Source organism: Branchiostoma lanceolatum, chromosome 8 (genome assembly GCF_035083965.1).
Source record: "Branchiostoma lanceolatum isolate klBraLanc5 chromosome 8, klBraLanc5.hap2, whole genome shotgun sequence".
NCBI lineage: Eukaryota > Metazoa > Chordata > Leptocardii > Amphioxiformes > Branchiostomatidae > Branchiostoma > Branchiostoma lanceolatum.
The window spans coordinates 10,855,950-10,871,120 of NC_089729.1; the positions used below are offsets into that span (position 1 = coordinate 10,855,950).

At 39.9% G+C, this 15,171-nt stretch overlaps 1 protein-coding gene across 3 annotated transcripts in view; it reads left to right on the top strand.

Annotated features, from left to right (window-relative positions):
- The window catches only part of LOC136440938 (ankyrin-repeat and fibronectin type III domain-containing 1-like), a 159,160-nt gene that overhangs the window by 137,573 nt on the left and 6,416 nt on the right, over positions 1-15,171 (top strand). For all 3 annotated transcript variants that reach the window (XM_066437134.1, XM_066437135.1, XM_066437136.1), the window contains 8 exons: positions 202-299; positions 9,829-9,919; positions 11,790-11,900; positions 12,136-12,241; positions 12,534-12,669; positions 12,882-12,995; positions 14,561-14,656; positions 15,041-15,160. In XM_066437134.1, the coding sequence (XP_066293231.1) occupies positions 202-299; positions 9,829-9,919; positions 11,790-11,900; positions 12,136-12,241; positions 12,534-12,669; positions 12,882-12,995; positions 14,561-14,656; positions 15,041-15,160 (872 nt within the window). The remainder of the gene's footprint in view (positions 1-201; positions 300-9,828; positions 9,920-11,789; positions 11,901-12,135; positions 12,242-12,533; positions 12,670-12,881; positions 12,996-14,560; positions 14,657-15,040; positions 15,161-15,171) is intronic.

The following is a 15,171-nucleotide window of genomic DNA, read 5'->3' on the forward strand; positions in this document are numbered from 1 at the left end:
ATCTCCCTGGTCCTGTATCTATGTCTGTGCAAAGATGACAATTACTACAAACTCAAATACTCATATAATGATAACAATCACAATGTCAGTAAAATAAGTCAAAATTTTTATAGACAAATCAATCTCTACAACTGGATAAGATACAGAAATTAAAGTTATTGATTAAACCTCAAAATTTGTTCCTTTTGGTTGTTGCTGCAGTTGAATGGAGCTGTTTTGAGAACTTTGTTCCTCTGGCCGGAGAGTTTATTCTGACTGACCTGAAGAGCCTCAGCTACAAGATTTTGGGCCTGTCAAAGGTAAGAGGGACATTTTCTTTAAAAGAATTGAGTTATATTTTATGGATCTCCTGCTGTATGATTGTATTTTACACCTCCCAGAGTAATGCTTGGCAACGTTTAACATTCTCCAAAACTACACGTCACAAAAAGCCACAAAGCCTCACATAATGGACTTTTTTCTTAGTCTAATAGAAATTCTAAGTGCAAATAAAACTTGTAGCACCCTGTAGATTTCGTCTAGTATAAGAGACTACGTATTTGCTGGAGAGTTTGTAATTTGCTCTCCTTTCCAAGAAATTCCAACTGTGCCATTCTCTACAGTTTAAACATGTACCAGATTTGCAGACGATATACATGCAGGACTCATAGAGCCAATTTTTTAATCAGACTGAGGATTCTGAAAGTCTGAAAATTTCCTTCAAGTGTCTATAAACCTCTCTGCGTCATATTCAATGTACAGTCCAAAGAGGGTCATTTTGTGTTCATGATGCACAAGAAGATTCAAAAGATTTTCTGGGAGACAGTAGGGCTATTCGATTTTTCCCCTTCCTTTCCAAGAATTTCCGAATGCGTCACAACCAATAATTCGCGCATAGCAGCATGTACAAGACGATTCAAGAGATTTCCTTTAGGATGACAGTACTACATGTAACTTGTCCTGTCTTTCCTTACCTTACCTTACCTTGATTAAAAAGCTGCCCTTTCCAAGAAATTCCAACTGCTTCACAAGCCATCATCCATACAATGACTTTCCCAGACAGGTTTATTTCAGTCAATACTTATACATGTAGGTGAGCAATTTCAGAAAGTTCCTAATTTTCTTGCAGTTCCTCCAGATTGCAAAACTACTCTCCTTTCCAAGAAATTTGGAATGCGTGACGACCCATAATTTATACATAGCAGCATATTCAATGATTATACCAGACGGGTTCATTTCAGTCCACAAGGTGAGCAAGTTCAGGAGATTCCTCCTCTTCTTGAAGTTCCTCCAAATTTCCTTGGTTTGCAAAAACTCCCCTCCTTTCCAAGAAATTCCAAATGTGTCATGACCGATAATTTACACATAGCAGCATAATATGTAATGACTAGACGAAACAGGGTTATTTTCAATACATGGCGTACACAGTACAAGGGACCTCCAGTGAGATTTACAAGATCGGTCACAAAACCAATTTCAGAAAATTTGAGTACACTGTACTTTCAGTACTAAGTGCATCCAAACTTCTTCCCAATTTCCTTAAGAATAACCCTCTTTTCCAAGAAATTCAGAATGGCATGACCTATAATCTATACACAGCATATCCAATGCAATTCAGCGTCCAGACGGGGTTATTTCAGCACATGATTTAAGAGACCCATCTGCCTATCTGTACCGTCTGCTGACCCGTCTGACCTGACACAAATCAAACGCACCTCTGCACCAGGGCTTCACAAAGCCTTGATAATCATCTAGACTCATTCAGTATTAACAAAGGGCTATGAGTTTTAAAATACTGTACTGAACATTCTTATTTTTACATTTTTGCTTTCTTGTTGTTGCTTATTTTCTCACGCCACCCAGGTAGTAAAAATGGGTACCTGACTTTGGTTGGAGAGGTAAAAGGCAGTGGAAGGAGAGGGATGGGCTTAGCGTCCCAATACAGTAACTTGCCTTATAGACGATAAAAAAAACCTCTTCCCCTACGGCCTCAAAAGGATGTGAAATAATGGTACATTTTTTAAAAACTTTTTCCAAGTTGAGGTAGCCTTCAAATTTTCCACAAAGCTTGCTTTGAATTACAAAATGACGCCATCGGAGAAGGTTAAAATGCTCTTGACTTCACTATGAAGAGTTTTCAACACTGGTTTCATATTATTTGATCCTGCATCCACATTCTAATAAACATTTAGTCCAGTCAATCATCATGGTCACTGGAAAAAGTGACACTCAGCAAAATGTTCCATTTCCGCAAAACCCACTTTTTAAGCCGCCACAAATTTCGACACCCAACAGTCAACGTGAAAAATTTCCGGCATTTCCAAGAACACGGTGAATTATATATGAAACACCTGTTACCCTCCCACATGGCTCTATTGCAATTTGTCAACAATGATGTAAGTCCTGGGTCTGTTTGGTCAACTGTAATCAAGATGGCTGACAAAGAAATTCAATTTGCGACATCCCTCCTGAGACTTCTATTAGCACTGTAGACCCTGGCAATGTCTTTCCGCTCTTCCAGGAAGGCTGTGATGAAATATTTGATATAGACCGAATATTCGTCAAATCCCCCTTCCAGGAAGAGACTGTCGGCACAAAAATGTAATTACATGTGAGATTGGGGATTATGATTTATTTGTAGTGCTTCATGTGCAGACAAATGAAAGCGCGATGGGATACTTTGATATCTTGTTCTGGGAATACCTACATTGTACACTCGGCAAAATCGATCTTTGTACAATGACCGTGCAAGCGAAAGAGTGAGGGAATCAGAGAACCTAATCCTGCAGCTATACCATTGTCATTGGATCTAAAAACAAAATTAGATCATGCTAATGATAGAACTACAAGTCTTTTCATATCAATAATTCTTTTTTTGTCTGATCATATAAAACAGAAACCATTTTACCTGTGAGGCCAAACTTGATTAGCAACTACTTTCAAAAAATTAAAGCTTGTATGTTCATTAAGTCTGAGTTATCCAGGAATCCCTCCACCAAAATATGACATGTCCATCAATCAGCCATATCCTGAGGCAAATGAACTTGAAACACAATCATTGAATGTACACAACAGTTTAGATGTCAGACTCTGAAAGCTTTCTTCCTGACACTTGTTCAGAAATCCATTGTGACAAGCTGTTTTCATTGCAGACAATGCCACTTCCTTCTTCATGCATTTAGAAACTTGACGCCGTGTTGAACTTTGATAGATTCATCAAACAAGAGTGTATACATGTACTTTAGTCCTTTTCAAATGTGTTTTCCCCGAGAGGATAAGTTTCCTTTCGCCTAGTAAGAATTGCTGAATGCAGTTTTTTATTGTATCGCTTTAAAGGTTTCTTAAGTGGCATAAACTCACCGAGTCACAGTCAATTCTCAGCTTACATTTCCGCTTGTTGATGTTGTTTTCAAAACAAGGAGTTACCTAGTCATTGAACGGAAGTGCAAAGTTTCAGATACTGTAACAGTTATTGTATCGATTGTCACTGTGCTATGATCACCGCATGACTAAGTCCAGGCAAAACAAAGCCATGCTTGAATCTGGGATGGTGACTTATCTTTACTTAAACCTATAAGGAGGATGTAGACTAAGCAAACATGGGATGTGTTTTTTATTTTCATACAAAATTTGTAAACACTTTTCCCACGAGTGATGACTTAGTGCCCAAAATAGAAACGCCCTGACATTGAGGTATCCCCTTGGCCATGTAAGAATTACGTACTGGATGTTTCCAACGACTATCTTCCATTAGCGTTGTGTTACTTCCTCAATCTACCAATAGAATCAGGGAAAGTCATGATCGCCGGAAGACGGTGTCGAGTAGGTGTCACTGATCCTAACAATCATCCACCGACACACAGACATTTATCCAACCACTTGTTGCTACAATAAACCAAGACGCATCCAATAACAGTTGGAAATAAAAGATTCTATTAAGGACGGCACAGATGAAAGCAAAGGTCCTCTTGCAGTGCTTGTGAATCATTACTCAGTGCCCTTTTGTTCCCACTTCTAAGGTACATGTAAGAGAACGTGATGTCTGTGTCGTTCTCTTGCCTCTTCCTGTGGGAAGACACCCTACCGAGGGAATTAGTGAATCACCAGCTCCGCGTTGTCCTAATATGGTAATTGCGACAGGTTCACAAATAAAAGGCAGGTACTAGAGTGCTTACAGCACATTAGTGCACTGATGTTGTTTGTTGCCAGACACTAGTCTGTTATACGGAGGCATCACTGACTGGCTGAGGAACCTTAGTGGCAGCAATGCCTGCTTTTGGTCTAATGCGTCGGGCAGCGTCGTTCCCGCGTCAGGTATTTCATCTCAGTTGTTTATTTCTGTCCTAGAACGGTCTTGGATTATCTGCACTACCTGTTGGTGTTAGTGTTGAAGGATTCATGTTTCTCCAACTTTGGTCATCGTACCACTGTGTGTACCAGACTATTCAATTCACAATGCAGTTCCATTCTCTGATCTATTCCTTTCCTTTAAGGTATTAGCTTTGACTAAATCCTGACAGAATGCAGATGCTTTTAGGACAATGCAGGATTAGGCATTCATCAGACTAGCCTCAAAATCCCAACAACCATTTACCAGCTTGTTTGAAGGTGTCACTTCCTCGGTTTATCAACCTCAAGTGCTATTTTCAAACGGCTACGGGAGTCTAGATTAGGAAGGTCTTGTGTTATATGGGTGAGAACTAGACTTATATAGTATAGTAGGCTTTTGAACCTAACCTTTTAGTTTCCTGTAAACATTTGTCAGACTAACCTGAAACCCTCAGCCACCGTTTTACCATTTGGCTGAAGTTACTTCCTCAGTTTGTCATCCTAAAGTGCAGCTTTTGGAATCTATCTCCGGATGCAATCAGTCACTTTTATAGAAGGGCGGCCACTAGAAGGTGACAGTTATTCCATCCATCAGCTAAATTATGACGCAAATGTTTTGCCAAACTACATTGTATCTATATACACAACATATAAGAAAACTATTACGTCTGTCTAAAATGGGGTTGTTCATCTTTATGTTAGGAGTGCTGGAAAAACTGGAACATCATTGGTTCCTGGTATTCTTATGTTCACATATCTTTGTATAATAAGTAAGGAAAGGTGTACCCAGGCTCTTCCGTGGATGTTACAAAATGTAAGTCTGCCGTACACTTGAGTCTGGATATCAATGTGCTTCTTTTCGAGTTCAACAGTGATGCCTGTGTCAGACGTACTACGACGAGCGGCTTTGTTCTTACTAAAGGTATTTTGGCACTGTTGTTGTGATTTCAGTCCTAGAAATTAGCCTGTTTTTTTATTCCTTTCAAAATTTTCGTTTTCTGTTTCTTATAGATATGCAAATGTACATTTTGGTATCATTGTTTATGTATTGTAGGCTTGTTGCTACTTTACTAGTACTGACAATAACTGGAAAAGTCTACCTCTGACTTCTTTCTCGAAATTTGTGGAAAGATCTGTTGAATATATCAAGGGTTTGTGAACCTTGAGACTTGCTGCAGTACTGTTGGATTATGAATCTGTAGAAATGTTAACTTGGTAGCAGCAGTCTTGATTCAAAACTTCTTGATTGATGTATTAATCTTAACCTTATGACTGTCTTACTCAAATCCTTTTGGGTGTCTTCTCTGATTGATAGTCTCAGCGGAACGCCTGAGAAAAGGTGATCTCAGATCCCGGGTAATCACGAAGTGGGCCCCAGGTTGTTTTGATGTTTTCCGACCCAACCTTCCTGGAAAGTGCCGCCGGTTTTTATCTGGTGATTAATTGGTTGTTTTCTAATCCTGCCCGACACTCGCAGACAGCATCGTTAATTACCTACCATGAATGGGATAATCGCTTCGTGCTTATTAAGCATCCTGTCTGGGTGCTTAAAAACTCTGTGTGGTAGATCACTGTAAACAGGAACTGGTTGAAAGCACATTGTATGTTTTGTTTGCAGTTGTCATGTTTGAATTGCAAGGATTTTTTTTTTCTCCATTTCTAGTGTACCGTAGACATTAAATTTTGTGCAAAGTTGAAGTAGCTCTGTCGAGTAAGATTTTAGTGATATGTGATATGTATGGAAAAATTGATAACTTGTGTTTGTTATTATCCATTCATGTCTTTGAGAAATTGTTTTTGATATTAAGCCTGCATTTAGCCCTTTGTTGGGCATGAATATGCAATAAACTTCATTGTCATTAAGGACTAAAAATAGATCCCTTAGAGAAATGACAATAACGTTTTCCACTTGGTTTGTATTTTGATCACCAATTTACATAGTATTTCATAATGTTCTGATATACTAGGATCCGACAGTGCTAAGATTAGCTTCTGCCTAAATTAGGTAGTGTTGGCAACATCCGTCCCAACAAAGAGGCTTTAGGTTTACTAATATTAAACCCACAAGGTGCTTCATGGCCGCTTTGACCAATTAGGAGCCCAGTGAGCTGTCCAATAAATGGGTTAATCCCATAACAAGCATTATCATGAAGATCTAGATTCAGCCAAACTGTTGTCAAAAGAAAGTCCATAACAGGCCATAGCTGATACACCGTGCATTACTTGGGGTCTTAAAGCCATAAATGTTGTCGGGGACTGTTCTTAGGTCATGGCACGTTTTTCCCTTGACAGTTCTAGCCAGTGGAAACCAGTTTCATCTGATCGTTGCCGGAAAACAAACAGGTTTTTAAGCCGTTCGCAAGTTCTGAAACCAGTCTGATGAACTTGTAGGAGGTAGAAAACGTGACAATGTGACATCCGTCCCAAGAAAGAGGCTTTAGATTTACATTTGTACTAATATTAGACCCACAAGGTGCTTCGTGGCCGCTTTGATCAATTTAGAAGCCCAGTGAGCTGTCCAATAAGTGGGTAAATCACATAACAAGCATTATCATGAAGGCCCAAACTGTTGGCAAAAGGAAGTCCAAAACAGGCCATAGCCCATAGATTACCTGGGGTCTTAGGATAAAGTCGTAAATGTTGTCGGGGACTGTTATTAGGCCATGGTGTGTTTTTCCCTTGACAGTTCTAGCCGGTGGAAACCAGTTTCATTTGATCGTTGCCAGAAAACAGATTTTTACGCCATGCGTAAGTTCTGAAACCAGTTTGAACTAGAAGGTAGAAAACGTGACAAATGTGAGATGATGCTATGTTTTCTACTCTACAAATTGGCTGCTGTTTGGCCTTGTTCTTGCCCTTGCTACAAGTGGTCGACAAACTCAAGACAGTCGTCTGACGAGCAATTGACATTTTTTAAGCTTGTATAGCTTTTAAACAAGGCTTTGAATGCCAATTCCTGAGATTACACACTTTCGCTTCCTGTTTCTTTCCCTGTTCTTGATACATATTGAGTATGGTTGTCCACCAAAACGGGTCAAACCTCTGCAAGGCCGACAGCCCACATACATGTGTAGTGGTAGCCACTGCCAATTGCTAATTTTGTCCAATGGTGTTACTTCAGGTGCTAATTCTAGATGTTGGGACGGAAATACAAAAGGATTAAATTTGATCCTCTATGTAATCTTTTTATAAATCTTGCCTGTGTTATAATATATAAGATCATTCTGCATTGAGGAAGTAGTGTTTTTTAGTAGTTCGATCAGGTTGGACCGTAGAAGCCTCAGGTGAACCAATGGCTATTTTTGTCCAGTGTAATTACCTCAGGTGCTGATTCGAGATGTTGGCACGAAAAAAAAAGGTTAGCAGCTATAAGTAATCCTTTATAAAGCTCTCCTGTGTTATAAGATCAGTTCTGCATAAGCAAACAGTAGTAGTGTTTTAGTTTTAGTCTGGTGAACCAATTGCTTTTTTTGGCCTATTTTTACTACATGTATGTTGGTAGGGTAGAAACAAAAAGGTTAGCAGCTAAGATAAGTATTCTTTTTATAAGTCTTACCTGACAGAGTTTGCATTGGACAGTAGTTTTCTAAAGTAGTAGGCAGCCAATTGCTATTTTTGTCCGGATGTTAGAACGGAAAAAACAGAAAGATTAGCGGCTATACAGCAGATTTTACCTGTAATGTAAGAATGAGTCTGTACTGGATGTCTACAGACTTGAGTGGTTGGAAATGCCGCAGGGTTGTTGTAACATATGATCTGCCGGTAAGCTGTGTGTGGGTCGCTTTTTGTTTTTAAGGTCTTTCTTTCTTGACACTATTTCAAGCGTAGGCTTACATATGGCACTTGGATGTATGACGTAAGATAATATGTATAAACAGGCACTATTTTACAGCCTTCAATGAAATGTTACTGGTATCCTTTTCAATCTTTCGTCCGTTTTCTTTTTCATCATACTTTTTAAGACTCATTTAGTGACACAGTCACATGTAAGAACGGCACATCATTCTTTGGAAATTGTGATCCTTACCTGTGTAGTAAACTGTATCTTGAACGTATCCATCTATCAATACACAGCTTGTACTTAACCTTCGAAACTGGTGTGTTATGCCTTAAAGGTGGTTTACCATTTATGAGTAGATACAAATCCTTTTTTATCCTAAATCAAATAAGCTCAGTAAAAGAGAAGGAAAACATACTAGTGTCAGATTTCAGAGCTATAACATGGTGAGTAGTATAATACCAGCAAAAAACAGCAATAACCCAAGTTAGAATGCATGCAAGCACACCACAACGTGACACAGATGTTGTTTTCCCTAAGTTGGAAACTTCAGTAACGTCAGACTCACATTCATCATGTGCCTATTATATCTTGCCTCAGTGCCTCCACATTTTGCCATCTGTCTCCTTCCGTTTCTCCCTTTAAGGTTTCAATTTTTGTCAACAGGTAAGGCAGGGCGGGAATGCTAATGATGGCTGTGGAGGCCTCGTGAGCTAACAAAATTAGCTCTTCATTTAGTATAGGTCATAGTATCTCGTCCTCACGTTGCAAACTGTTTGATAATTCATAACAGGGATATTATACATTTATAGAGTTCAATGAATTGAAATGCTGTGTTGTGGCAGAGAACAGAAACAGGGAGGTGAACCTATCTGATTGAAAATGCAAATCTCTTAGTGTGAGAAACATTATCCAACCTTTTGACTCTCTTCAACATTAACTTTCAATATTGCTTTCTTTCTTTCTTACTTTCGTCCTTGTTGTTTCATCATTAAATTTTCTTCTATTATATCACTGCCCCAAGGCCTGGAAAGACTGGACTATGTTCTTCCTACCATAACAATAATTAGTTTGCATATAGCAAGAAAATGGATTCTTTGCAATAACAGTTACTACTCCACATAATGCATTCTCTGTTGTTGGTTGCCTTTATCTACATCAGTCTGGCTTGCGAGCCTGCCAGCCCCTCGTTACCCTATTTGGTAGTGATTAATTGCTCCCCCTTGGGCCTGACATGAGATTTGACATGCATGATGCTCCTCGTGCAATCATCCCGTTATTATTGGCTCGTAAACCGGCCGTCTCCTTCTCCACCAATCACCTGAAGCCATTCCCACTTCCTGTTTCTCAGAAGGGAGTGAAGGCGGGGCCACGTGGGATCCCTGTGTATATTTGTATCACGAGACACGATGAAAATAGGCTTGGGGTAGAGTGTCACGTTCCTCCTACGTCACCAGGCTTATGACTGAGTCTATAAAACCCGCGTTGCTCCCTTCCACTAACCAGTTTAGCTTGCAACTAAAGCGAGACCACACACTGTGTCTGCCCACTGTTAGCACCAGCAGCACTTGCAAAGACTGTTCTAAATCGTTTCGCCACTTGTTTAGATGTTTGGAACCGGTGCTTTTAGCGACAACAAACGACTGGAAAAATCTTCCCGTTGTTTTGGGAAGGCTTGCTGGAAAGTTTCTGGCTTTTTCAGGCAGGTTTTGATGAAGGTTTCTGCCATGCCTTGTCTGCAGGGAAACTCATACTATGTGAGAGTGTCGGCCTGCAACGTGAAGGGATGGGGACCGAACAAGGCCACCATACCGCCGGCTGCAGTACCCTCAAGTAAGTCATGTACAATCTCTACCTATCTACTTAATAGTTACTTACAGCCGTAGTACCTTCATGTAATTAATGTGCAATCTTTACTTTCTCATTTGTATCATCTCAATCAAAATTTTGCAGTGCATGTGACGAAGATTGTCTGAGACAGGCAATTTATTTTCCTACCATCTTTCGTCCATAGTTCTTTTGTGATTCTGAATATGTATGTATCATCAGCACTTCTCTCTTTCTTTGTTCCATCGAAGTGTAAATTGAATGCCTTTTGATTGATGATCGTGCAAAGCACACCAGGTTACCCCCTCGCTTCAACACAAAGCTCCGTTTAACGTTTCTTCTTTTATGTCTTAAATGACGCTGAAGACTAAGTAGTGAAAATCCCCATGTATGAGCCAAATGTATCTGTTTAATCTTGGCATTTCTTGCTTCCATTTGTTGTATCTGTTGATGATTTCAACGGACGTAAGTTGAGATGATGAGCACAGGTCACCCCCACACTTCAGCACGTGGCTCCTTTCAACGTTTTCTCCCTTTTAAGTCTTTCATTTCACTGACATGGTAGTGAATATACCGATGAGCCAATTGAAAGTGCTTCGGTGAATTCTGCTTTTATAGGTCGTATCTGTTAATGATTGTTATTTCCACGGACACGGAGTTGACGTGACGAGCACATAATGATCTAGGTGCTTCGGGAATTTTCATGTTCCGGTGATTAACATTGACTAGTAGCATTGTATCGTGGTGACTGAAATGGACCCCAGGCTAATCATTTGCTGTAGATGCCATTTAAGAGTTGGATAGAGTTGATTTTTCAGTGTGGTGTATTTTATCCCTTTTTTAGTACAGTGTTGTCCTTGGTGCTGAAAATCGGTAGTAGTTGTTTTTATACATCACACACTGGAAAGCACGTTGTTTTATGTTCTGATCTTCTGCTTTTTTTTTTTTTTAATGCTCCGTTGTGACTGGATGTTCTGTCTTTTGCCTTTGATGCTGATTGGCTAATCTCCCAAAGCTTGTTTTTTCTGCTATTAGGCATTCTGCCACAGTGCTTAGTGGTTAGATGATGTGTTGGTACTTGAAGCAAATTGATTCTGTACAGTCTTCTTCTGTGTCAGATTTAAGGGTTACTTTTAAAGGCAACCTAAGCAATATTAGGGCGCTGAAAGTCATATATTCAAAATCAATTTTTTTCTGATTTCTGTCCATAGTAAGTTTAGATAACACAATACCATCACATATCGACCATCATGGAGCAAAAATGTGATGTCGTTGTGTGCTGGTAACTCATTGAAAATCTGAGCGCTTGGAGGCCAGCCATCATTTCAAATCTTCCGAACATGCACGATTCTGACCGATAAATCCCGAACGCATCCGAAGAAATGATCACGTGGTCATGGCTCAATGTCCTTGGGCATTGTGACGTCACGCGGCCGGAAGTTACCGAAAATTGTCGACAGGAAACCGTTATGGCTGGATTCTGGGCTGATTTTTTGGGGGACCCAATAAATAAAATACTCCTTTTGTGGCTTGCTTCTGTGCTATTTTTAAACGCCCAAAGTCTGAAATAATGATGCAGATGTGCTAATATGGGGAAGTAAATGTCAATTTCAACCTCACAAAACAGAATTGTTTTCCCCAGAATATTTAAAGTTTTACCCCCTGAAATCGCTTAGGGCACCTTTAACATCCGAATGGGTTTAACCTTTAGCACTCTGAAGTAGCAGTTTAGCACCCGATTCCCTATTGGTTAGGCAGCAAGGAGATCTTCTTCTGTGGCAGATTTAAGTCTTGATTTCAACTTGTAAAGAATGAAAGAATGGTTTTCGTGTATATGCCTTTGCCACCCTTACCATTTTTTGTTGTTCCTGTGCAGACTGGAGAGAACTGGAGGTAGCAGAGTCTCAGGACCGACATCGGCTCAAGAAGCTAGAAGACTTGAAGACACAGATCAAGAATGCCAAGATGTTGGAAGCAGACACCATCTGTAAGTTTGTTTGTTTTTATTTGATAATTCTTTCTTTTGTCTTTGAAGCTCTTGCTCCACTTTTCATCATTCAGAATATGTCATAAACATAATTGTAGTTTTCCTGAATCTTTTGGGGAATAATACTTTTTAGTTTTTTTTCCGTCAACGGGAATTGGGATGAGGGAAAAACACATTCGACCTTGCTAGAGCCCTGGTATGATGGCGGCTAATTATGCGTTTTTTGCCCGTACAGCCACACACAGTTCCCCTAAAGGATCCCCACCCCACATGCGCCGCTCCATGAAGAAGGGTCTGAAGAACTTCTTCCAGTCTGTCAAGTTCCACCGCAACCTGAAAAGGTAAGAATTTAGAAATGCCGACATTCTCTGTTTTATCTCTTAGTGGCATCCTTTCAAACTGCAGTTGTTTGTTAACGGTGGTTGTAAATATTTGATTTTTTGTGGCGACATTTTGTTAAAAAGTAGTCCCTGGTTTAGAAGAAATGTTGTTGTCCCTTTCCTGCTTCCAATGTCATCTAGATCCCATAAAGGAAGTCACAAATTGCATTCTCTTGGCACTTCTTATTACTTAATTGCTGTATCCTTCCTGTGCTATACGTGCCTGACCTTGTTTTGACCTTGCTCCCTGCAGCAGAGGGGTGTACCTGGCCACCATCTTGTACCATGGAGACCACATCCTGGTTACGGGCGAAGACAACATTCCTGTTGTCGAGGTGGATGACACGTTTCCCAGCATGCTCAACCTGGATCTCCACTGGTTCATGAAGGTGAGACTGCAACATTTTTTGAATAAAAAAATCTCTTTGTACACAACCAGTGCTTTATTCAACCAACGTTTTGGTGACCAATCAGAACAATTCTGTCTGGTGCACTTTGCACTGCAGCTATAGATGTCACTGCGACATATCTGAAAGCAGTATTGAATTGGTTATGGGGTTCGGCAGTAGGTTAATGTGTCCAATTTATTTACCTGTCACAGGTGTCCTGCACCTGGTCGGATCTGAGACAGCTGCGGCAGGATTTGGACAGGTGTGCCTCTGCCTCGTCTGCATCCTTCAGAAGTCGGCTCCTGCAGGCTGCTATACAACTCCAGGTGAGCTACTCTCACTCACTTTCACTCACTCTCACTAACTCACACTCACTTTCACTTGGGTCATGGTAAAATTCGATATGGGCCTGTGTTTTGCGGTATCCCACAGGCTTCTAATTCTATCCCACTGGCTTCCATAGAAACAAAAGAAATGACGCATCCTGATTTAAACATTATTAATTCAAACATTTTTAACCGTAACGTTTAGTACTAGTCCTACACTTAGATAGATTTTTTAGAACTGTTTTATAAGCACCTTTCGTAAGCAAAGTCACTTGACATCCAGCTTCCTCTTGTGGCATGGCACGGCTTTGAAGTCTTTGTAAAAGCATCTCAAACTGGAGATGTAGAAAATCTGCATCAAACCATTAGGCCTTAACATGTCACTGACCTCACTGAGCAAAGTCTGTTGAACTACAGAGAACTTACATCACTTCCGATGGATCGGGTTTGAACCTCTCCCATATGCAGCTACGTTTTGGGTCATGTTGTACCATGCAATAAAAGAGAATTACCTTATATAAACAACATTTCACAAAGGTTTCCTGTTGTTTTGATCCCAGGAGACTGTGTTTTCCTGCTTACGAAAGAGTTGACCTCGTCTCAAAGGGCATTGATGGCTCCTGAGACCTGTTATCTAGTTTTTAATGCCCCTGGCTTACAATACAGTATGCATTTGGCTTTATATAAGAGTTAAACTGTCTTTGAAATAAAATGCCATTTCAAAAACAAAGGTGAATATATCCAGGTCATAATGTCCCAATGGGTTGAATGTTACATTGGACCTTTTTGACCTAGTCTAACATAGCAACGAACTTTAAAGTATGATGTTTTGAATCATAAATGGGGTCATGGTTGCCCACACATTAGAAAACAGAAAGGTTCATTGGCTTTATGTTACAAAGTCAACAGGAAGAAGAGGAAAAACAGGAAATGCTCACTAACAGTGTTTATAAGAAATGCATGACCACTTCCTGTTATTTCTGTGCTTCCATCTTTGCTGTTTGTGTTACGTGAAGTACAAGGAAAAGGTTTTGTGTTTGCACAAAATAATGTACTTAGTTCACCCAGGTTTCCACAATTTGTTGGATACAAGCAGTTGTAGTTAGATTGTGGCTTTGATTTTAGTTTAAATCAAATGTGAAAAATAAAAAAGAATTAAGGTAATTTTCATTCATTACTTTTAAAAAAATACAGGATTGGAATATCAACACAAAAACAGAGTCTGAGGATAATGTCTGTGCATCGGTGCACACAGTGTCATGGAGTACCAGCCCTGTTTTCATGTAGTCCTCTTGCAGAAATTTTACATTCATTTGATGAATATCTCCTTTTTCCATGGAGATAAAAATGTTGGATAACTGACAAAGATGGTTTGTTCTAAATGGTGATTGTGTATTTGAAGTAGGCTACAATTCTGTAATGTTTTTAAATGTGTTGTAACAGTTCTAAACTAATGTCCTTTGTTATTAATCCTGACAAAGGCAACAGTAGTCATTGAAAATTTGATCTGTGTACATCTTTGTTTTGTAGCATTGCATTAATGTCCTGTGTTGTTATTTCTGCAGAACTCTCTGGGAGTGCAGGACCTGGGCTATGTGTACCACACTGCCATCAAGGACAGCCATGGCTCCATTGTCATTCCGACTGTCAGACAAGTCAAGGTCAGTCAACTCACCAGATAGTTTTCTACCAATGTGTCCAGTTTGGTGCTGCAGTTCCAGCCAATTGTTACAGTAGTGCGAATATTTCCTTCTCTCTTGGATGTCTTAAGACTTTGGAAAGATGTCTACATCTACAATTATCATTCTTTTGAAATTTGGAGTAGTTTCAGGGAGATGCCTTCAACATGTAGTGTTGGTCCTTTGAATTTGATTGATGTGAGTTGAAAATAGGTAGCCCACGTTGAGTGTTGATGATGAAAAATCCTCATTTTTACATTCAAAATATAGAGATTCTGAATATTCTAAAACATCCTGCCAGCAATGATTCCACTGTGTTCCAACCCAAGATTTATGACAATTAATGTTTCCTGTGTACTTCCACAGGACCCAAAATATGTCCAGTCCTCCTCCCTGAAGTGGGTCCCGATCAGTCGGCTCCAGCGGCGGAGAATGTCGGCGGCAGAGGACCCCAGTGCGCTGGAGAGACTTCTCAACAGAATCCCTGTAAGTCACCA